The sequence below is a fragment of the Aegilops tauschii genome, chromosome 1 (genome assembly GCF_002575655.3).
Source record: "Aegilops tauschii subsp. strangulata cultivar AL8/78 chromosome 1, Aet v6.0, whole genome shotgun sequence".
NCBI lineage: Eukaryota > Viridiplantae > Streptophyta > Magnoliopsida > Poales > Poaceae > Aegilops > Aegilops tauschii.
The window spans coordinates 10,874,224-10,898,193 of NC_053035.3; the positions used below are offsets into that span (position 1 = coordinate 10,874,224).

At 44.0% G+C, this 23,970-nt stretch overlaps 1 protein-coding gene across 1 annotated transcript; it reads left to right on the top strand.

Moving 5' to 3' along the window:
- Window positions 1-20,763: 20,763 nt before the first annotated feature.
- On the top strand, window positions 20,764-23,517 carry LOC109786211 (glycosyltransferase BC10-like). Its single transcript, XM_020344792.4, has 2 exons — window positions 20,764-21,321; window positions 22,628-23,517. The coding sequence occupies exons 1-2, from the start codon at window positions 20,779-20,781 to the stop codon at window positions 23,258-23,260; spliced, it is 1,176 nt and encodes a 391-aa protein (XP_020200381.1). The 5' UTR covers window positions 20,764-20,778; the 3' UTR covers window positions 23,261-23,517.
- The last annotated feature ends 453 nt before the right edge of the window (window positions 23,518-23,970 follow it).

Here is a 23,970-nt window from a genome sequence, read left to right on the forward strand (position 1 = left end):
TAGCCCTTTCCAATCTGCGTTTATAAAGGGTAGATTTATCCTGGATGGTGTTCTATGCTTGCATGAGATTGTCCATGACTTACGAACCAAGGGCACTAAGGCTGTGGTTCTCAAACTTGACTTCGAGAAGGCTTACGACTCGGTGAGCTGGAATTTTCTTCGCCAAGTGCTTCTTGCTAAAGGTTTCGAGGGCGTGGTGGTTCACCGTCTTATGCAGTTGGTCTCGGGATGCCATACAGCTGTGTCGGTTAATGGGCAGATTAGTAATTTCTTTGCCAATGGTAGGGGACTTAGACAAGGAGACCCGGCTTCCCCCCTTCTCTTTAATTTCGTTGCGGATGCTCTCTCTCATATCCTTTCTCGAGCAGCTCTTGTTGGACACATTACGCCTGTTAGTTCTCACTTGATTCCCAATGGCATCACTCATCTTCAATACGCGGACGACACCATTATTATGGTAGAACTTAATGAGGCTAGTCTCACGCATCTGAAATTCCTTTTTCTATGCTTTGAAGCTTTATCGGGTCTTAAAATCAACTTTTCGAAGAGCGAAGTTATGGTGACTGGGGTAACTGACTCGGAAGCTCAGAGAGTGGCGCATCTTCTGAACTGCTCTCTTAGTTCTTTCCCTTTCAAATACATGGGCCTCCCAATCTCCCCTCTTAAGTTATTGGCAAAAGACTTTGCTGTAGGGTAACGTAGCAGAAAACAAAAAATTTCTGACCTACGCACCAGCCCAGGACCACTATGGAGACTGCATACAAGGTTTGATCTTTTTCGTTACCGACTCGTAGCGCAGCGAGAAGTAGAGTCGATGACGATCGGCGGTGCAGATCCCCGCAGCTAGGATTTACAACCTCCCAACCGCGAGGATGAAAACCCTCATCCGCCATACGGACAGCCCTCCGGGAGGCGGTCGAACAGTCCCCCGGACGGTGTCGCGGACAGCCCTTCGGGAGGACCTTCGAAACTCGAACGGTCACTCGGACAGCCCTTCGGGAGGACCTTCGAAACTCGGACGGTCACACGGACAGCCCTTCGGGAGGCACTCACGAACTAAGACCGAAACTACGATCTCTCTACAGAGTTGCACACATACGGTGTCATCTATCCGGCAGGGCTTCGCCGTCCAGAACTAGTTCCTGCCGGAACCCAGACAGCCTTACGGCTCTACGAAACTCTTTTCGTGGGAGGGAGAGAAGAAGCCAGATCATTGCAATGGCATGTATGTGAGAAGGGATGATCCTTTAGGCAGCCCCCTCCACCCCTATTTATAGGCCAAGCCCAAGGGTGGCTTCTCCAAGAAGCCAAGGGGGGAAATACCAAAAAGGCCCTCAAGGTGGCTTCTCCAAGAAGCCAAGCAAAAAGCACTTTCACTATTCATGACGACATTTTTCAGCGTCCGTTCGAATTGAAAATATTTATGTGGGCTCAGAACATTTCTAGTACCCACTAAAATAATTTTCAACGCGTTCCGAAACAATTTCGGTTTAGTGATTTTCATCTGCGAAAAGCAAACAAGAATGCGTTTTCACTATTCATGAAGACAATTTTTCGCGTCCACTAAATCCGAAAATATTTCTGTGGGTCTTAGAATAATTCCAGTACCCACTAAAATGATTTTGGATTTGTTCTGAAATAATTTCAGATTAGTGAATTTCATCTGCGAAAAACAGCCAAAGCGGTACCGGCAGCTCCGAAACATTTTTGGTTTTTATTTCTGAAAATTCCAAAAAGTTTCCACAATGATTCTGGCACCCTCCAAGAATTATCAGGCATGTGCCAAAACCATTTTGACTTAATGGCATACCCCGAAACAACTTTTTCGGTTTCACCGAAACTCATCCGGTGACCTCTCTCTGCGGTACGATTCCGCTGTCCGAAACTTTTCGGTGTCCGAAACTTTTTCGGTGATTTTCTCTCAGACTCCCTGTCTAGTATTCAGAAGATAGATGACCCTTAAGCGTGTGACCCTATAGGTTCGGTGAAGTATAGACATGACCTGGAACCCCTTCCGATCAATGATCAACATCGGAGCCGTGGACACCCATATTGACCCCTATACCCACACGAATGAATATTCGAGTGAACCTCCAGTTGAGGTGAGCTATTCCTGTTGCTTCACGATATATCACAAACACCTGAGGTGAGATTTATTGCATCCCCGTGGGCCAACACTTTGTCCACTATGCAAGTTACCTCGTTACCGGTTTTGTTCTCTTTTCTCGTTTCGTGTTCCGGCATCCCCGTGATCAAATCACAAAGTGTCTGGCCAGACGATGATGGACACCGTAACACCGAGTGGGCCCGAGTATATCTCTCCATCGTCGGAGGAGCAAATCCCAATCTCGAGCTATCAAGTTACTTAACATACTTTCCCATGAACCCGTAAGCCGCCGTAATAGCCATCCAGTTACGGATGACGTTTAACAAACCCCAAAGTTCATGAAGCAAGCATGAAGAAACTCGATACTCTCATGGTCTAAGGAATTATGCAAACGTTAACTATCTCTGTGTTATAAACCATTAACTTGTGACGAATGTATCTCATAGCATAACATCAATTCGGGTCGATTCAACACAAATGTCCTTCCTGACATTGTGCCCTCAAAGTTGCTTGGCATAGACATGCCCATGATTGGGAAAACATAATCATCATGCAACACTTGAGCTAGTCTTAGAGGCACGACTAGGAATACATTTTACCATTTATTATTCCACACGTGCATATGGGTTCTCCCCAGAGCCTTTATGGATATACGGGCTCAGGAACCACAGCAGTTATAGCATGGAACATAAACATAATTATGAACAAGGAGATAAATAATATCATTTATTATTGCCTCTAGGGCATATCTCCTACAGACTCCCACTTGCACTAGAGTCAATAATCTAGTTAATGCTAATGCACTTCACACCTGTGGCACACTGGTGTAACTATGCTTCGCTTGTGGTATAGCCTGATGTCCAACGGATCTGACGACTTCAGTTCCGTGTGTATCTTTGCATGTCCTCGCGTTTTCACGTTTTCACAAAATTCATATTTTGTGTGGACTTGGCTTTGTATGTATGTGAATCACAGGTCAAACCTGGATTCCTCAGACTGAGTTATGGAGCAACTACCTGCAGTAGTGTCCCATTGTCAAAAGCCATCTTGGAACTATACTAAGTTCATGAATGAACTATATGATTCAACATCTTCTTTGTCGCTTCTAAAGCGTCAACATACTTAGCCCTTGTTATAGAATTCGCCACAGTAACTAGTTTGAACAAATTCCAGCTAACTGTGCCACCACATTGTGTGTTACACAAAACCCTTAACTTAAATCGAAAATCGCACGGTGAAAAGATGAAGACTATCGATGTAACATTTTACAACGAACTCTTCATGATCTCCGCTTGCAAGAAAACATATCATCAGTACTTACTCTAGTACTTAATGACATCTTTCACTGTTGTCCCACGATCAGTACTTTGATCACTTTAGTATCCATACTCGCAACACCTTGGGAGTATCGGACATATCTGGTTGTTTTACATACCATGGAATACATGATTAATCCAAACACAAAAGTGTGTGGAATCTGCATCATGTATTTTACTCATCAGTGTTTTGGGACACCGAGTCTTGCAAAAACTCCTTCCATGTGACTTTGGCAAGAATCACTCCTTGGCGTTTTAAATGCTAAAAGGTTTTAGCATCTTGTCAATATGTATTCATTGCTTAGCCCCATTAGGTAAATCTATCTCCATAGATCATCATGCCTAATATTGAGGCTATTTAGCCTAAGCACTTCATCGAAAAACTATTTTCAAATGAAGTCCTAATTCGTGTCAAGAAATTTATTTCCAATTACCAATGTGCCAAGCACATAAGGTTTTTAGAAATATTATTACGCTCCCACTTACTTTCTTGAATTACAAGCATCTTCGTTACCCATTGATGAAGTCAAAACCCCTTTGACCATTTCATCAAAACACGAAGATTCCAACTCCATTTTGCTCTCTTCTGTCCATTGCTGGAACTCTGAAGTTTGCATACCTACTAGCATCCTTTGGATCGACAAATTACTTTGGACTGTATCATATACAAGTCCTAGCTTTCATTTCCATCAGATGGAAATCCTTTTATCATCCATGTTTCATATCTCATGATTGAAATATGTATTAATTGCTAGTTCAACCCGAACCGACTTTAAGCATCGCTACGATGAAAACAACCTCATCGTAGTCAACTCTTGAACTTGTTATTTCAACAAGTCGAGCTTTATGGATAAAACATTTTTATCCATATCAGTTTTAAGTTCCATATATTCGTTAGACTCTAAGTCTTCCGAAAGGTGTATCAAGGTTTTAATCTTGAATCACTTATATGGAAACTAACTTGGGTTGTATTGGCATTTAGCCAATTCCGGAGTCAGGGCCCATCAACGCTTCCTTGTGTATCGTAGGTATAATGTTGTCTAACAACAATATCTCGTTTGCGCACCTGAGAGGTTTGCACGAGCCTTGCCTACGTGGTTCAGCTGCAAGTTCGACCGAAGTTCATACATTTTATTGTAGAGACTTCCGTATCAGTCGCAGTAGGAAACTCTGGAATTACTTCCAAGGTCTCTTTCCTTTGATCTGATGACTTAGATACTGTTTATCTCGTCGAGTTGCACTATTCTCCCACTCACCTTTTTGAAAGAACCATTCTCTTTAAAAGCACACCGTTTCGCGGCAAAACTATTTGCCTCGGTATAGTGAGGGAGGAATACCCAACATTTTGGTATAACCTAGAAAGTAGCACTTGTCTGATTTGGAATATGTTTGTAACCTTTTACACAAGCCCCATATTCCAAATGTTAAGAAAACATATAACATGGTTGGGCGTACCATACCATGGCTTCATTTCAACAGACCCGATGTAGCTCTTTTCAGTGTTAAATCCGCAGTCTCTAAAGCATCACTTTAAAAAGGATAATGGCAAATTTATTTATGTCATCTTTGACCTTACCATGTCATAAATGGTTAGATTACATCTCGACGGACTTTTCACTTGTAGTGGTGTTCCGGGAGGTGCAAGTTATGAAAACCCCTTTCACAACTCATCAGACATTCGCTAAACATGTAACTCAAATATTCCTTTGTGCAATCAAATTGCAGAAACATAATTTTCTTGTTACAATAACTTCTACTTCATTTTTGAAAACCTTTCGAATGATTTCAAAAGATCCATACTTACGTCTCATCAAGTAAATATCCATATATCTACTTGAGTCATTTCTGAAGATAAATAAATCCACCACTAACAACACTTATCGGACTACACACATCAAATGTATGATCACTAATAAGTTTGTTGTTCGTTCCTTATTGCCTGTGAACGGTATTTTAGTCACTTCACTTTTCGGAGGAAAGTTGCAAGTGTCAGATGATTCAAAATCAAAAAGACTTCAAAATCCATCATAATGGAATTTTCCATGCGGGTTTCTCCAATGTGACCAAATGTAGTGCCACACTTGTGTGGTATTCTTTTAGTCTTGCGACATTTAGCGTCAGTGTTATGGATGTATCATATTACCCTCAATATTCATAACATACATCCCATCTTGGATGGAAGCATGGCCCTTCATGTTATTCATAATACTTAACAACAATTGTTGTTTTTATGAACAACTCTTTTGCAACAAACATGTGCAATGGGCTAGAGTGTATGAAACTCTAAAATGAATTATGAAAGTAAACCCAGAGGTATTGTATTATTATCAATATTCACAACATACATCTCATTCATAATGAAAGTATGGCCCTTGTGTTATTCATAACATCGAACATAAAAGGTTCTCTTATGAACAACCTTCTTGCAAGATACCTTATGCAATGGGCTAGAGTTTGTAAAACTCTAAATGAATTATGAAAATAAATACAAATGGCAATACACCGATGGAAGGTATAGTAACATTTACTATGTTCCCTGTGTATACCTTAACCTCATTTCTGGCTAGTCTTTTTAGGCCACGGTAGCTCTTACAGTGATTCGCAATTGAATGCAATCGAGCGGGTATCTTTGTGATTAACTCACAGTACCCAAGAATTAGTGATTAACATGTTTAACCATAATTCCCAAGAACTATATCTTTGACCAGCCTACTATACAACAAAAACTTGTATGACATTCATACATGAGCTGGATATTCCAGTCATCTTTCTTTCTGCCTTTTTACTTCTAACAGTTTAACTTTTAGTATTTCTCCTACTCGCAAAAGAAGCACCCAACTTAAGAGTGGCGTTAGCCCCGGACTTCCTAGGCGTGTAAGTCATACTAACACCCTTTGGACACTTCCTTTCTCTTTAAGTTGTTGTTTTATTCACCTTTCATTATATGACAGGCGTTCTTCTGGATCCCTTTCCCAACAGTCAAATGCATAGTAAACACTTTTACTAATACTTGCAAACAAACATTGCTTTGTTTGTATCTGAAAATAATTTTCAGTTCCATGAATATCATATAACTATCCCAACTTTCGAAGTTTGGGTTTCATGGAAGCAAACATATTGCACTTGACTGAAACGGAATTATAGCTTTTGGATCGAAGGACGAGAGTCACATGATCCATAGCTTTAGCGGGAGGATACGGAAAGCATGCGATAGGACAAAGTCCTTCTCGGCACTTTTGAGGACAATCCTCATATTACGTTACCAATCGTAAAGTTTTAACCAGATATTTAACAGTTATTCAATTTTAATAGGGAAGGTGGAAACGCGAGCCATTATTCTACAACTATTTTGCAAGAAACACTTAGACAGTGTTCATAATTAATTGCACTGAGAATTAAACATGTTAATTCAACAGTGCGCTCCCACTCAAATCAATATCTCTCACAATTAATTTTGAGTGATACAAGATCCAGACTTCAATTCATCGCCATAGAATCATCATCTCATAACGGGAATTTTAATCGGTAGGCCAACTTGCCGATCACATCTCTATGTGACTCTTGCTCATCTTTCGATGCGTGTGTTCCGAGCTCAGGACGATCCTGCCATGAACGTCAAGACAACCAAGTGATCTTGCTGCGAGGTCTGACCTCACCCGCCTCACACTTCTCTAATCGTTCGTACCCATGCATCCATGGCGCACCCCGAAAAGATAGGTGCCGTGACGGTGCTACACTTGGGAGAACACTAACTACTTGATATTTTAAGTGAGAGATCACCCTAATAAAAGCGACTACCGCGCAATCAAGAAGGGTGCATCATAAGGGATAAACATCTCAGGCAATTCATAATAGCATGATATGGTATAGCCCTTTCTGACGGAGAAGTATTTCATTTCTTCGTCTTCGGCATTCGCGTCGGTGGTCACCTTCACGAAGATTGCCACCACCTTGTCGATGCACCAAATAATATTGCTATCTCTATAGCTAACAAAATAATGCATTACAACAAGGTTGACACGCAGGTCATTAAAATGCAATCATATGGCTCCAGCCATCATGCCGAATCATGACACGCAGGTCATGTTAATCAAATTACATCATATAGTCATCTCATACATAATCGAATTAGTATGAGCACTGCTATACCACATCACATGCACATCCTGCAAAACCAAGTTAGACGCCTCTAATAGGTTTATGCAAAATTTTATTTTACGTGGCTTCTAAGGTTTTGACTTAAACCGCAGCTACCAACGTTTTATCATCAAGTATGATTATTCAAGTTGCTAGATTAACATCTCGGGGTGTATGAAACACGAGATAATTAAATCTCGAGCCCCATACTAAACTTCGTCATACGCATGACCCCCGTGCAGATAATATCTGCAATGCCCTTTCATCTGCGAATTTCATCTTTCTTTTGACTACGGCAGAACCCAAAGAACTGATAGCACTTCCATGATCAATCAGGATCACGGATTGCCAGAACTTTGTCAAATTCCACCATGCTGTCTCGAGATTGAGCAAACGCAAATTCTAGGGAAGCAACAAGAACCTCGGGTAACAGATTTCATCTGTCACCCGCATAAATAATTTCCAGCAATAGATCTCATCTACTACCTAATTATATTATGCAATACCCATACATCTCCATGTATTCTAGATCGAAACCTGCATCTACGCATAGCACGGCTCTTGATGCCACTGTAGGGTAACGTAGCAGAAAACAAAAAATTTCTGACCTACGCACCAGCCCAGGACCACTATGGAGACTGCATACAAGGTTTGATCTTTTTCGTTACCGACTCGTAGCGCAGCGGGAAGTAGAGTCGATGACGATCGGCGGTGCAGATCCCCGCAGCTAGGATTTACAACCTCCCAACCGCGAGGATGAAAACCCTCATCCGCCATACGGACAGCCCTCCGGGAGGCGGTCGAACAGTCCCCCGGACGGTGTCGCGGACAGCCCTTCGGGAGGACCTTCGAAACTCGAACGGTCACTCGGACAGCCCTTCGGGAGGACCTTCGAAACTCGGACGGTCACACGGACAGCCCTTCGGGAGGCACTCACGAACTAAGACCGAAACTACGATCTCTCTACAGAGTTGCACACATACGGTGTCATCTATCCGGCAGGGCTTCGCCGTCCAGAACTAGTTCCTGCCGGAACCCAGACAGCCTTACGGCTCTACGGAACTCTTTTCGTGGGAGGGAGAGAAGAAGCCAGATCATTGCAATGGCATGTATGTGAGAAGGGATGATCCTTTAGGCAGCCCCCTCCACCCCTATTTATAGGCCAAGCCCAAGGGTGGCTTCTCCAAGAAGCCAAGGGGGGAAATACCAAAAAGGCCCTCAAGGTGGCTTCTCCAAGAAGCCAAGCAAAAAGCACTTTCACTATTCATGACGACATTTTTCAGCGTCCGTTCGAATTGAAAATATTTATGTGGGCTCAGAACATTTCCAGTACCCACTAAAATAATTTTCAACGCGTTCCGAAACAATTTCGGTTTAGTGATTTTCATCTGCGAAAAGCAAACAAGAATGCGTTTTCACTATTCATGAAGACAATTTTTCGCGTCCACTAAATCCGAAAATATTTCTGTGGGTCTTAGAATAATTCCAGTACCCACTAAAATGATTTTGGATTTGTTCTGAAATAATTTCAGATTAGTGAATTTCATCTGCGAAAAACAGCCAAAGCGGTACCGGCAGCTCCGAAACATTTTTGGTTTTTATTTCTGAAAATTCCAAAAAGTTTCCAGAATGATTCTGGCACCCTCCAAGAATTATCAGGCATGTGCCGAAACCATTTTGACTTAATGGCATACCCCGAAACAACTTTTTCGGTTTCACCGAAACTCATCCGGTGACCTCTCTCTGCGGTACGATTCCGCTGTCCGAAACTTTTCGGTGTCCGAAACTTTTTCGGTGATTTTCTCTCAGACTCCCTGTCTAGTATTCAGCAGATAGATGACCCTTAAGCGTGTGACCCTATAGGTTCGGTGAAGTATAGACCTGACCTGGAACCCCTTCCGATCAATGATCAACATCGGAGCCGTGGACACCCATATTGACCCCTATACCCACACGAATGAATATTCGAGTGAACCTCCAGTTGAGGTGAGCTATTCCTGTTGCTTCACGATATATCACAAACACCTGAGGTGAGATTTATTGCATCCCCGTGGGCCAACACTTTGTCCACTATGCAAGTTACCTCGTTACCGGTTTTGTTCGCTTTTCTCGTTTCGTGTTCCGGCATCCCCGTGATCAAATCACAAAGTGTCTGGCCAGACGATGATGGACACCGTAACACCGAGTGGGCCCGAGTATATCTCTCCATCGTCGGAGGAGCAAATCCCAATCTCGAGCTATCAAGTTACTTAACATACTTTCCCATGAACCCGTAAGCCGCCGTAATAGCCATCCAGTTACGGATGACATTTAACAAACCCCAAAGTTCATGAAGCAAGCATGAAGAAACTCGATACTCTCATGGTCTAAGGAATTATGCAAACATTAACTATCTCTGTGTTATAAACCATTAACTTGTGACGAATGTATCTCATAGCATAACATCAATTCGGGTCGATTCAACACAAATGTCCTTCCTGACATTGTGCCCTCAAAGTTGCTTGGCATAGACATGCCCATGATTGGGAAAACATAATCATCATGCAACACTTGAGCTAGTCTTAGAGGCACGACTAGGAATACATTTTACCGTTTATTATTCCACACGTGCATATGGGTTCTCCCCAGAGCCTTTATGGATATACGGGCTCAGGAACCACAGCAGTTATAGCATGGAACATAAACATAATTATGAACAAGGAGATAAATAATATCATTTATTATTGCCTCTAGGGCATATCTCCTACATTTGCCTCGACAGTGACAAAAGTAGGGAACAGGGTTTTGCCGTGGAGAGGCCGCTATAATTCCCAGGCGGGCAAGGTTGCCCTTACTAATGCTTGCATGTCCTCCCTTCTGATATTTCTAATGGGCTTTTATCTCCTGTCCAGAGGGATTCACGCAGGCTTTGACAAGCACATGGGTGCTTTTTACTGGAACTCCTCCGACAATAAGCGCAAATATAGGATGGTTAAGTGGGATCTCATCTGTAGGCCTAAGAACATTGGGGGCTTAGGTATCATTAACACGGTGGTCATGAACAAATGCCTCATGATAAAATGGTGGTGGAAAATAATGTCCCTCGAGGAGCGCCCCCTCTGGCTATCTTTTCTCAAAGCTAAATACTTCCCTTCCTCGAGCCCCATGTTCGCTTCTTCCTCAGGTGGCTCTCAATTTTGGCGTCAGCTTGTTAAAGTTCGCCCCATTTTTCGGTCCCTCGTTAAGTTTGTAGTTAGGAATGGTAAGTCCACTCGCTTTTGGTTAGATTGGTGGGTAGGAGACACCACTCTCGCGGTGGCCTTCCCGACCCTGTTCTCGTATTGCTCTGCTCCGGATATCTCTATCTTTGAGCTCTCAGTTCACAATTGGGACCTTGACTTCCGGCGATCCCTTTCTCATGCGGAGTTGGATGATTGGCAATGTCTTACTGCCTGCTTCCCCTTGCTCTCGGAGGAAGATGACTCGGTTGTTTGGCCTCACTCTTCTTCTGGTCGGTTCTCAGTTAAGTCTGCGTACGCCAAACTTATCTCAGGCGCCCATACAGTGAAATTCAAGGATATTTGGTTGGCCCGTATTCCTCCTAAGATCAAAATTTTCATGTGGCAAGCTTTCCGTCGTAAATTACCTGCGGCTGATCAAATTAGGAAGAGGAACGGTCCGGGCTCTGATAGATGCGCATTATGTGGGGCTTCTGAAAACACCGAGCACATATTTTTTCATTGCTCGTTGGCCAAATTTTTTGGAGTTGCATTAGACATTGGCTTCATGTTAATTGGAATCCCTTTTCCTTTGAGGACCTGCGGCACTGTGTTAATACTTTATCCGGTCGGACTAAGAGGTTATTCTGGGTTGGCTGGGCAGCGAACTATTGGTCGCTGTGGACTACTAGGAACAAGTTCACTATTGAGCACATCTTTCCGGCTAACCCTGTGAATTGCTTATTTAAAGCCAATGTCTTTTTGCAACAGTGGAGATTATTGACTAAGGAGGTGGACCTAGAGGCGTTCGACGACATGTTATCTAAGATGAGATCTACGGCTTCTTCCCTGCTGCGGCGATCTAGGAGGATGGCTTAATCTCCTGCTCTTTTGGTCTCAAGGCTGGCCTGCATGCCATGATTGGCTGGTTGCCATGTATTCGTACTTCTTAACTTTGCTCTGCTTCTGTGATGTTTGGATGGTTGTGACGTGACTCTGCCTGATGGCTTTATTTATAAAGTCGGGCGTATGCCTTTTCTCTAAAAAGCTGTCTGAGACGGCAGAAGAAGTCCTGAAGCCGTCGTTCTGTATGAGTGCTAGCCGGTTAGTTAGCTAGCTGCATGTGAGTTGTTAGCTATCTTAATGTATGAGTTGTTAGTGCGCATGGTCAGGTGGTGTGGCCGTTGATAAGTGACGGACGTGGTGCACTTAGTCAGTAAGTAGTTAGATGCATGCATGCATGATTAGTTAGTGCCCGGCTGTGATGGTCGGGTCATGTGTGCGTACATGTGTTAGTGGCTTAGTGCGTCTAGACGTGGTGGCTGGCTTGTGCCTGCGTGAGTCTATGTACGAGATGTAATGTGTGTTGTTGATGACAAGACAATAGAGAAGAAAAGGTCTCCTGTGTGAGGCAGCCGGCAACAAAAAATGCTCGAGTTTTCTTCTGTCCATTGTTCCTGTGCGAGCTGTGATAGATAGTTAGAGGAGGAAGAAGGGAAGCAGCGCCAACATTTATAAGACTCCAGAGGCTAACTATGTTACATAATATTATGGTAAGCATTGGTTTTCCGGAAAGTGAAGCGTTATAAATTTGATCAAGTTTTAAGAGAAAACTATCTATGTCTCCAATACAGAATATACCCCATATGAAAATATAGTTCACGATGAATTTTCTGGTATTTATTTGGTATCCAAGATGTTGATAAGTTTTTCTATTAAAGGTATGGCACTGGGAAAATGCATATAGATGTGCTCAAATTAGTGACGGGTATAGTCAAGCACCCGCCACTGTTATTTTAGAAAAGCAACAACGGACGGTAGAAATAATGGCCTGCCACCGATCTTTCCACAGTAGTGGCAGGCAAAATATATAACCCATAACTCATTAACTTTTCCAAATTTGCTCGTGGGATGAAAGCTAGTTTTCTTCTGTCCATTGTTCCTGTGTGAGCTGTGAGAAATAGTTAGAGGACGAAGAAGGGAGGCAGCGCCAACATTTGTAAGACCCCAAAGGCTAACTATCTTACACAATACTAGTACGGTAAGCATTAGTTTTCCGGAAAGTGAAATGTTATAAATTTGATCTAGTTTAAAGAGAAAACTATCTATATCTCCAATACAAAATATATCCCATATGAAAATATAGTTCTCGGTGAATTTTCTGGTATTTATTTGGTATCCAAGATGTTGAGCAGTTTTTATATAAACAAGGTATGCCACTACTAGGAAAATGCATATAGATGGGCTGAAATTAGTGATGGGTATAGCCAAGCACCCGCCACTGCCATTTTAGAAAAGCAGCAATGGAGGGCAGAAATAATGGCCTGCCACTGATCTTTTCACAGTAGTGACGGGCAAAATATATCACCCATAACTCATAAACTCTTCCAAATTAGCTCATGGGATGGAAGCTAGCAGTGGCGGGCATGTTAGAAGTGCCCACCACTAGTTTGTCTCGCAATAGTGGCGGGTGAGCAATATGCCCGCCCCAAAAATACTACGGCAACCCGCGCCAAAAATTTCCATCATTCCAAAAGTTTGCTGTGGTGGGCAGTCCACACATATCAAAAGTTTGATGTGGTAGGAGTTTTACGGCGCCCGTCACTGCAGACACCCAGACGGACAAATTGAGCAGTTTTCGCCCACACTTCTCAAAATGGCAAATCCCTCGTCCCGTTGTCGCCATGTCTCACCCTCGCCTCGTCCCATCGTCGACCTGTCCACGCCGATCTAGGTGCGTTCCCCCCTCGCCTCGTCCCCCCGTCCACCCGTCCTCCGCAGTCGCCAAGGTTATGGCACCGCCACCTCTACTAAGGTTAGGGCACCCCCGCCGCCGATAGTGTTAGTATACCTTCAGATTGTCCTTGCGGGACTGAAGCAGTTTGAGTGCAACGAGGAGCATGGCGACGCGCGCATTGTGCCCGCACACGTGCATCTTGCCATCTTGTTTGCGCTTGAACTTTGACTCTACCATCTCCTGCACTCATGCATGCATGCCTATTTAATTGATTATATGGATCAATCAAGCATATACGGTAGTACCAGCTAGTTAAGAAAACAAATTAAATATTGAGTTGCAACTTGACTGCACACTAATCACTGTTTTCTGTGAGTTCCATTCCTTCCTCAGTGACAATTAAGTTGACTACGATATAATATTCGTCATATGAGCATGACAATGTGCCTATTCCTATCTACTGATCGAGCCAATTAACCAATAATTCAGTTAGTAATATGGATAGGAAGGAATACAACAGCTGAATCAAGCTTTTTTTTTTGGACAGAAACAGCTGAATCCAGCTTACAGAAGGAAATAGGAAAAAAAACTACAAGTTGTACATCCTTGGGCTTATCGATGCAGATTACTCTCTCGCCTCCGTCAGGAGGCAATGTGATCACACGCAAGCTTTACCACCTCGATAACCGTTCAAGCAGTTGCCCTCAAGAGTTTTTGTGTTTCTTTATTCCAAATGTGCCTCCGGCTTGCCACATAGCTGGCAACAGTCAAGCTCTCTCTTCTCTCTGATTTTGGCTTGGTGATGGCGAATAAGCAATTTCATAAATGAATTGTATGGACCGTACCACTTATCCAGTGGACCATTTATTCGAAAAAACATGAAGTATAGAAACAACACACGAGTAGCTACATATATGATCGCCACCGGGCATTATCGCCAACTGGCCCGTCTCAAGAAACACTGAGCTAGCCAACGACGGGGACGGCTGCAACACGGCCAAGCTTGTCTCGTGGGTCAAGGAAGACGCAGACACGCGTGGAGTCAAACCCCGGCGGGCTTGGGCTGGTCCCAATCGGGAGCACCTCCGCCGTCAAGTCGGGCCTTTGGCTGTTAATCGTCATCACTGCCGGTGTCGCCGGCTCGCCCACCAACTCCGGCCAGGATGTCTTTAGAGAGCTCATCTCTGTGTTTCTACTTATTACTACTTCAGATATATGTGCGGGGGCTCTCGTGCGTGTGGTGTGGCTGCAAAGGTCTCTGATATCGCAAGGATTTATAGGCTAGGTGTTAAGCTTAATTTAGCATTCCTGGAAAAAAAATCTTAATTAGCATGCATACAAAGCCGGCCGGCATGACCGGGTGATGCTTCGATGTTATCACTGCACTTCTGGATAGATCGTTTGCTCACAAATCAGCCGGGCTGTTTAGTCGAGGCATGAATTACTATATTATTCAGGAGACACTTATGCCAAAAAATAGATCACTTTGTAAATTAAAAAGATGGTTAAGGCACATTCAGGCCTAATTGGCATTTGGCTTTTGTCTTTGAGGAGAAGTTGGCAAATTTAGCTAGTGAGCCAAGTTGGATTGTTTTCGTTCTCGATGTCTTTCTAACGATAGGATTGAGGAATTTGCCTTGTGAGTTACACTGCATAACATGCAAACCCAGCTACATACGCTTTAAGCGACTAAATAGCATAAAACTACTACTTTACAGGCTAGGGTTCCAAAAAACTACCGGTTTTTAATTTTTCGCTGATAACTACCAAGTCAAGGGTTGGCTGTTTCAAAAAACCCTAAACACTCGTTGCTAGTGATTTAAACCGTTTTATGACAGGTCGGCCCCACTCCTAAACAATCCGTTTGTTTGACCGTTTGCTTTGACCGTTAACTTACATGTGGGACCCACATGTAAGTTGCCTCTTCTTCCTCTTATCTTCTCTTCTCTCCTCCCGTCTCTTTCTTCTTCCTCTCCTCCTCCCGACAAACACCACCCACCGGCGGCCACCTCCACCATCCGTCGCGCGCCGGACAAGCTCGACTGCGGAACAAACGCCGCCCGGAAGGCAGCCGCATCGCACGGGCACAGGCCGCGGCATGGCCAGGGCTCGGCCCGTCGCGAGCCGCGCACCATGGCCAGGAGCAAGGGCGCCGCTCGCCGCGCCATGTCAGGTGCTTGGGCCGTGCAAGCCGCGCGCCATGGCCAGGAGCCTGCGAGGAGCAAGGGCCGCCGCCAGGCGTGCCACGGGCCGCCGCCAGCCGCGAGTCATGGCCAGGAGCAGCGGCAGCTGTGGGCAAGGAGCTCCTCCATCTAGCCTGTTGCCCGACTAGAGAACCCTGCCTTGGCGATGAGGAATGCGACGCCCGCGCCACCTCCTTTCGCTTGGCCGGCGACCCGCCTGCGCCGTTCCTCAGAGATCACGCGAAGGGCCCGATTGCTTTTTTCAGAAAATAGTCAGGGACTCGATTGCTTTTTAAAAAAAAGTTAAAGGGACCTGATTGCTTTTTCTAACTTACAAAGATACTGACATATCGGCCCTACATGTAAGGTAACAGTCAAACAAATGGTCAAACAAACGGTTCTCGTACGTGCGGGTCCCAACTGTCATAATCACGATTAATCTCAAAGCACTCTGTTTTTAGGGTTTTTTGAAACAGCCAACCCCTGACTTGGTAGTTATCAATGAAAAATTAAAAACCGGTAGTTTTTTGGAACCCTAGCCTATAAAGTAGTGGTTTTATGATATTTACTCGCTTTAAGCCGTACAGCATACAGCTGAAACGCATTGTGCCAAATAATAATTTGTCCATTCAACAATGGAAGCGTTCTTCCCATTTCTTTATTAGCTAATAGTATAATAGAAAGCCTGCAACAACTCATTTTTCCTTCCTATTCTGCCCTTTTCCGGTCCATGGTGTACAATACAATTGCGCTCCGTTTGGATATTTGCATTGGGAGCCTTGGCGTTTCATTGGATTGAATACAAATATCACAGGATATTGATATTGAGATTGAGTCCCAATATTTGTGTTTGGATGTAGGTATTTGGAACACCGACTTGATATTGAGGTTGAATGCAAAAATGGTGTTTACAATTTACATATTTCAAACTGATGTAACCATGACATGTCCATGTATTTGAATGATCCATCATCCAGGGAAGCATGTGCGTGCGGGAAGCATCTATAATATCTTGGACCAGAAAGAATACAGCTGCTTTTGCTATTGCTTGCAACAAACTCAGCTTTGTGCACTTGCAATCAAAGTAGAGAACGCACAGAGAGAGCACACGGGCACATAGAAACAGACTCAGAGGACAAGCGCACCCAGCAACGGACTAGGGCGGCAGATTTCCATGGTGGAGGGGTTTCTGCTGCGGCTCGGCGGGGGAGCAGAGCACCCGGACCAGCAGCCGTCAAATGGAGTGTGAGGTACCGAGATCCAGGTGGCAGCCGCAGCCTAGATGGAGTGGTGGACATGCAGCGGCAGCAGAATCAGACGCAATGCTCCTCACCTTAGGTTCAGCGGCGAGGTCCATGTTTGCTGATGGGGTACTTCTCGTGGTGGAGGGATTCCCGCTGCGGCTCGCCAGATCAAGGGAGCGGGATGCGCGGGGACCCATGTAGTCGTCGCCGGCTCTGATGGTGCAGCGGAGGTGTGGCCGTAGCGGCAGCCGAACGCGGCACAGCGAGAGCTTGGGTCAGCGGCAGAGTCCGGCACCGCCGTGACTCGCGGGCTGTGCAAGGAAGGGGTAGGGGCGAGGGGAATCGCGGGATGGAGCGATGGGCGGCTGCCACATAAAACCGATGTCAGAGCCTCTAAATTGGTCAGGGGAGAGTGCGTGTGGGAAACGAACGGCTCGATACTGAGCCTCAATTCCATGATTGAATACCATGCGCAACCAAACAGCGATATTTGGGCTAGCGAATGCCAAAATCGAAATCTGGGCCTCAATGCCAACATCCAAACGGGGCGTTAACATTTTCTTTGAAATTTCTAACAATACAATAACTTTACGCAAATACGTAAATGATCGCTAAAACATGATTTTTCAAAAATCAGAACATAACCATTCTTTTCCAATAGTATAGAGAGCAAAATCGAGAACCATCAGTCAATGCTAGAAGTATACACACATACTTTAAGATGTTGGCTGCATAACTATTATTGCATAGCTAGGACATGAGCACAATGCTAAACATTTGCTGTCCACCTTTTGGTTTCTTTTCTGACAGTTTGCTAACTTCTTTTGTAAAAATTGCAGTACGCATTATTTCCTACTGTTTACTTCACAAATAAAATTAATGGGCACCTTGCACTACAAGAATCGCAGTCGAAGCCAAGTACCCAACATACTTCGTTAAGGCCCAAAAAAAGGCTCTTGACGGAGACATTAAGGCTTCGAGGATGGCCACGAGGCAGCCACAATGCCGAGGCTTGTCTATAAGCATAGTGTTTTCCCCTTGATAAGCTGAGTACTTGATGTAAGACGCGCACATTTTTTAGTTGTGGTCGGCTTGGTCAGTGATATGCTGAGGGTCTGACTTTAGTCATGTGCTTTTTCCAGGGTACTAGGTATAGAGGTGTACAAGCAGAGTACCTCACAAATAACACTTGGCTACATAGGTTTTTCCCTCAGTGTTGCTAGTTTACAATGACCTAACATCATTTCACAGAGATCAACACTTCATAAGTCAACCCGAGCATATCCAATATTCTATATCACTTAATAGCTAGTTCGCCTTTTCTTAATAGACAAAGCCAGTAATATTAAATGTGTCTCTCATCAAAAAAATAAATAGGTGGCATGGGAAAAGGAGATCCTGGAGGAGGAAAACCAAGGGGTTGTTATTTCTGCCAGAGATCTTGTTTCTCTTTCTACGAAATATGGGGTTGCAATTTCACCCTTGTACCACGACACTGGTACAGAAGTAAAATACCTATAGGGGTCTAATTAGCTATGTACAAGTATGCACTTCATATGCCTCAATATCAAAAAAACATATATGATATCAGATTTAGTGATAGTAGTATGTTGTGTCATATGCTTTTTCGATATGTTCATACTTGCTTTGTAAAGCAAAAAGAGCCAGCTGTTACAGTTTATATGGCTAGGTGTGACACAGGAAAAACATAAGGATGCACAATGAGAGATGTCTTATTCCTTATTTTTTCATGGGAAAACTATTTGGCACTCTGTCTAAATTTTGCTACTAAGATAACACTTCCGTCAATTTTGGCTACTAACCATGTTAGCTGACACTTGAAAAGACAGTTTTGCCGTTGGTAAGTATGTTATTAAATTTCATAAGAGAATAGGCAGGAACGTACAATACAGTAAGCGAGGAAAGAGAGGGCACAGTACAGCCTCCCGAAATGAAGCACATTTTTATCTTCGATCAAATAAGAAGTTTTATCATGAAAAAATCATAAGTGTAAGGGTAGAACTTTGGTAAATTATATTACACACAAGATGGTATAATTCAGAAAAAAATCATATAAATAAGCAAAGGAGAAAGAGGTATATATATATATTTGACAATCCTCGTTCTTGCTTTTTTGCGAATATGTAGTCATTATTCTTTATAGATAAATGTTTATTCAAGCCATAACATATTGTTGGAATGTCTATGAGCATAAAAGCCACACTACAAACAACTCCATGACTCTTGCCGGCACCATGGCCATATAATCGAGTTAACCGACTGCGGGAACGGCTGCGATGAGGCCAGTTTGCTCATCGAAGAAGACAGCAACGCGCTCGGCGTGATACCCCGGTGGGCTCACGGTGGTGCCCACCTGCAGCAGCACGATCTGTAGGTCGGGCCTGTCGTGGTTGATGATCACCAGCCCTGGATTGGTCTGCGTGCCCACCAGCTCGGGCCAGGATGTCTTGCCGGTGCTCATCGTGTTACTATTGCTGCTACAAGATGAGATGAAGACTCCTGGATTTGGTTGGCGCATAAACCTCTCGTTCTGGAGCATATTTATAGGGCTGTTATGTGGTAGGCTTTATTACCATATAAAATACAGTGGCCCTGATAGGCTTCGATTTTATCACCATCTTTGTTTAGTTTGCCGATTGTTCCCATGGCTCCAAAATATCTGACGGACATACTATCCAGACCCTTAAGATACAAATAATAGCTGATTGACTTGTTCAATCAGGCTTAGCTTGTCCCATTACATGCAAATCTAGGATGGGCCGTTACAGGCCGTAGATGTAGACACGTTATCACTCCGTCTTTGTATCCACCAACGGATTTGTATTATGCAACATATTGTAGTCACTAGTTAGGTGTACACCTTGGAGATATCCTGAAATGCATCTAGAAGGAACAAACATATATAGTCCAAGTTTATGCTTATAGTATATTTTTGCAAAGAGACTGCATAAAACTTTGATGCTCTATTCGCAAAAAAAGAAAAAAAAAGAGACTTTGATGCTCTAAAACTTCGATGCGTACATCCACTCAATGTTCAAACAACAGTCCCCGCAAAAAAAAAGGTTCAAACAACAGAACTGCAACTTTAGAGATTATTCATCTCTCCACATCTAAACATATCATATTTCATCACGAGTTGGTTGTGTCGCCTCCCCATCTCTCTCTTTCTCTCAATCTAACACGCGCGTGCGCGCGCGCGCACACTCACACACACCTGCGCAGACGCACACAACAAAAAATGTCATCTCCACTGTACATGATATACTATACCCAAAAGAAGTGCATATGATGATTAATGACTGGTCGCTCTATGCAGATAAGGCTTCTCACGATAAACGCTTATCAATGAATGAAAGAAAATCCACAGGCGCGATGCTTGGGCGGGTGAGTATGATATGTGCATTCAAACAAGCGGCAATGCCCTGTTGGCCATGGGTGCACTTTTTGCTAGGTGTTGCTTCGATTTTGGCTCATATTTCTTATATACTCCACTTGTAAGTCGTCGATCCATAGCAAAGATGCCATTTCACAATGCCACCAGAAAGAAGACCAAAATGGTTGCTGGATTTCAGGGCGTTCAATGTCTGCTAAGCATACATTCTCCATATTCAGTGCCCCCTACGTACCCTCCGTTGATTCAAGCCTACGCATGAACAAGACTACGCATGCATCGATCAACACAAAGTCAGTGACGTGCAAGTGAAAAAGTAGAAGCAGTGATCAGGGTCAACCCTTGCCAAGCTAATTAAGTAGCTAGCTCAAGCCAAGCTGCATGCTACTGTATTTACTTAACTCGTTAGTTATAGTTCATCACCAATCAACTAGGGATCGAAACCATGGGGAAGCCGCAGCCGAGATCGGCCATGGTGAAACCGTGGGGCATCCTCTCCCGGTTCCTCCTCTTCTCTGTAGCTTTCATGCTCGGCATGGCGTCCACCTTCCTCCTCCAGTCACTACTCCCCACCACCGGTACCGTGATCTGGCTTGCCTCCGCTGACCTTTCTGCGGCACCTACTTCTGCACCTCCGGGGCTGGCCCTTGGGCCGCCTCCCCCGCAGCAGCTCGGGGACGGCGATAACAAACAGAGTGGCAGCGGTGGTGGAGACGAAAGCGGGGGCATGGTGATGCTGCACAACATGACGGACGACCAGCTGCTGCTGCGGGCGTCCATGGCTCTGAGGATCAGCTCGCTGGTGCTCCCCGCGCCTAAGGTGGCGTTCATGTTCCTCGTGCGTGGTGAGCTGCCACTGGCGCCGCTGTGGGAGAGGTTCTTCCATGGGCACACTGCACTGTTCTCGGTGTACGTGCACCCTGACCCGACATACCTCAGCTCACCAGAGAAGGGGTCGGTCTTCTACGGCCGCCGTGTGCCCAGCAAGGTGAGCTATCTGCCTATGTACACCCATCGCCTAGCTACACTATCTGCAAGGTGAGCTACAGAGCCCTCGGTAAGCTTGCGAGCTAGGAGCTTTTTTTAATTTTGTCCGTCCCTAAGTGAAACCCTTATCTATACCTTCCAACACGTCATTGAAATCTTTCTACGAAATAACTATATTACATTGAAGTTTCCCTTTTTCGTTTCTCTCAAGAGTGAAAGCGTATAGACTTCAAAACTTTCCACATCAACAAAACTATAGATGTGCAATCTGTTATTAAAAAACTTTCAGATTTTTGTGTGCACCATTAATACTTTAAATAATACTAGCTTAATAAAAAATATTTTTATTTACTTTTCACACATTATAACTCTAACATCTTGTTGACCCAAGAAGTTTAAAGTCCATGTTTCATTTGGGAACTCAGCAAAGTTGCCGATTCCAGTAGTGATGGGATGTACTACGTACGTACGCATAGGTTCAATCGCATCTTTTATGCGGCCTTTTTATTAACTGGTACTTTAATGCCGCTTATATTTCTGGTTTACTGATACTTTAATTTGTAAGTAAACAGGATGATGCTCCCGGTTTTTTGTTACGAAAAGGCAAAGACCATATACTTTAAATAGCACAAACCCTTATAAAAACACTCTTACAGAAAATGAAACATACATCCAAATCCTTGGGGGTGCCGATGTCTTTTTCCTCCTGCATCCAACAACGGCGTGCGAGGAGCAAAGCTTGTTGCCGCTCTAGGCCTCGTCTCAGCGGAGCAAACTTGTTTAAACCCAGGAGTTTGTAGAAGAAGCGGCCGAGAAGTCCTCGATGTGGACCGGAACACGCAGGTGGCCATGATCTACGTAGCAATCACCACGGAGAAGAAACGACTAAGAGGGCATGTAGAGGATGATCTCAGTTGGATCAATTCAAACACTTTAGTGTTTTGAAAGTGGACTTTCTAAACCCTGGTTTAGGTGCATACCCTACCGATTTTGTCCAGCTTTGAATCAAGATCTTTAATAACTCACATTTTTTCGTGCAGCATAAACATATAAAATGAGATTTTTCTCGGATTGGCTATATCATTTTATGTATATATGTTGCACAAAAAATATTGTTTTCGTATATTTTAGGTGGAATGACCTGTTGATCTGCAAATGTTCAATTTATGCATTGTATTTATTTGGACAAATAAAAAAGACAACGTTGTTTTAGATAGCAGTGCAGGTGCACCCATCTAAAATGACGCATTTTCAAAATCTATATGGATACAAAAGGATGCAGTTTAATTGCTGATTGTTATCTACAGGAAGCTCGCTGGGGGAAGTCTAGCATAGTCGAGGCCGAGCGTCGTCTCCTCGCAAGTGCTCTCCTCGATGCCATGAACCAACACTTCGTCCTACTCTCTGAGACATGTGTCCCTCTCTACAACTTCACCACGGTCTACTCCTACCTCACGCAATCCGCCGGTGCTACCTCCTTCGTCGACCTCTTCGACACGCAGCGTTCTCGTGGCCGCTATAGACCTGCCATGACGCCCACCGTCACGCTCGCTAATTGGCGCAAGGGCTCCCAGTGGTTCGCGACCGACCGGGGTCTCGCGCTTGAGGTCATCGGCGACGTGACCTACTTCCCGGTTTTCCAACGCCACTGCAATGGCCCCTGCATCATGGACGAGCACTACCTGCCGACATTTATCGCCGCCTCAAAGTGGCATGGGAATGCAAACCGTACACTCACGTTTACCCAGTGGACAAGGGGGCCTCATCCTGATAGCTACAATGACGTAAGTGTCGACCTGCTTCAGGGGATGAGGAACCATGGGAACTGTAGCGACGGTGGCGGGACCACATCGCTTTGCTATCTCTTTGCAAGGAAGTTCCCATCGGGCGCGTTGCCGGAGCTACTCAGGCTGGCGCCCAGAGTCATGCGGTTTGGGTGAGAGCAAGTAATGAAAATATAGATTCCCAAATTTAATATCACTCTGTGATTTTTTTTGTTGGTGAATCAGCGTGTGATTCATTGTACAAGTAGATGATAAAATTGTATAACAGAAACTCCAAAGATGCGAGCGTACTTTTAAATCTGTTGAAGCATGTGGCTCTATGCCAAGTAGATCCGAGGTCCAAGACATAGTCTATGGAATAAACATGAAGACTCCGAAGATTTCATCTGTTCTCCTTGAAAAAAGGAAATAAAGATACACCGTCTGTTCCAAAATATAAAGTGCATTAGTTTTCATGCTAGTCAATATTATGTATTTTGATCAAGATTATAGATAAAATATTGATATCTACAATACAAAATAAATAAAAATAGAAAAATACTTATTTTATCAAAACGTGCATGTTGACTTTCCAAAATATGTGTGTGTGTTTGGGGGGGGGGGGTATGGTGAAATCAACCCCTCTATTACGGATGGATTGCAAGTAGAAGGGTAGGTTCTTGCTCCTGCACAATTTCTTTTTCTATTTGGTTACACACCCAATATTAAAAGATAGACTAGATGGAAGTATGGTGTCGCTCTCGTTCGGACTTTGCCACAAAAATATGGAGTTATATCGCAAAATTGATATTACGAGTGCAGCGATTCGGTGCCCAGGTGCAGAGGAACCTGCACCTGAACAGTAATTTCATTTAAATAGCCAGAAA

Excerpts from the sequence above, each read along its gene's own strand:
- LOC109786211 (XM_020344792.4), top strand. The coding sequence starts at position 20,779 with ATGGGGAAGCCGCAGCCGAGATCGGCCATGGTGAAACCGTGGGGCATC. Across the intron at positions 21,322-22,627 it reads GCCGCCGTGTGCCCAGCAAG|GAAGCTCGCTGGGGGAAGTC; the intron begins GTGAGCTATCTG and ends TGTTATCTACAG.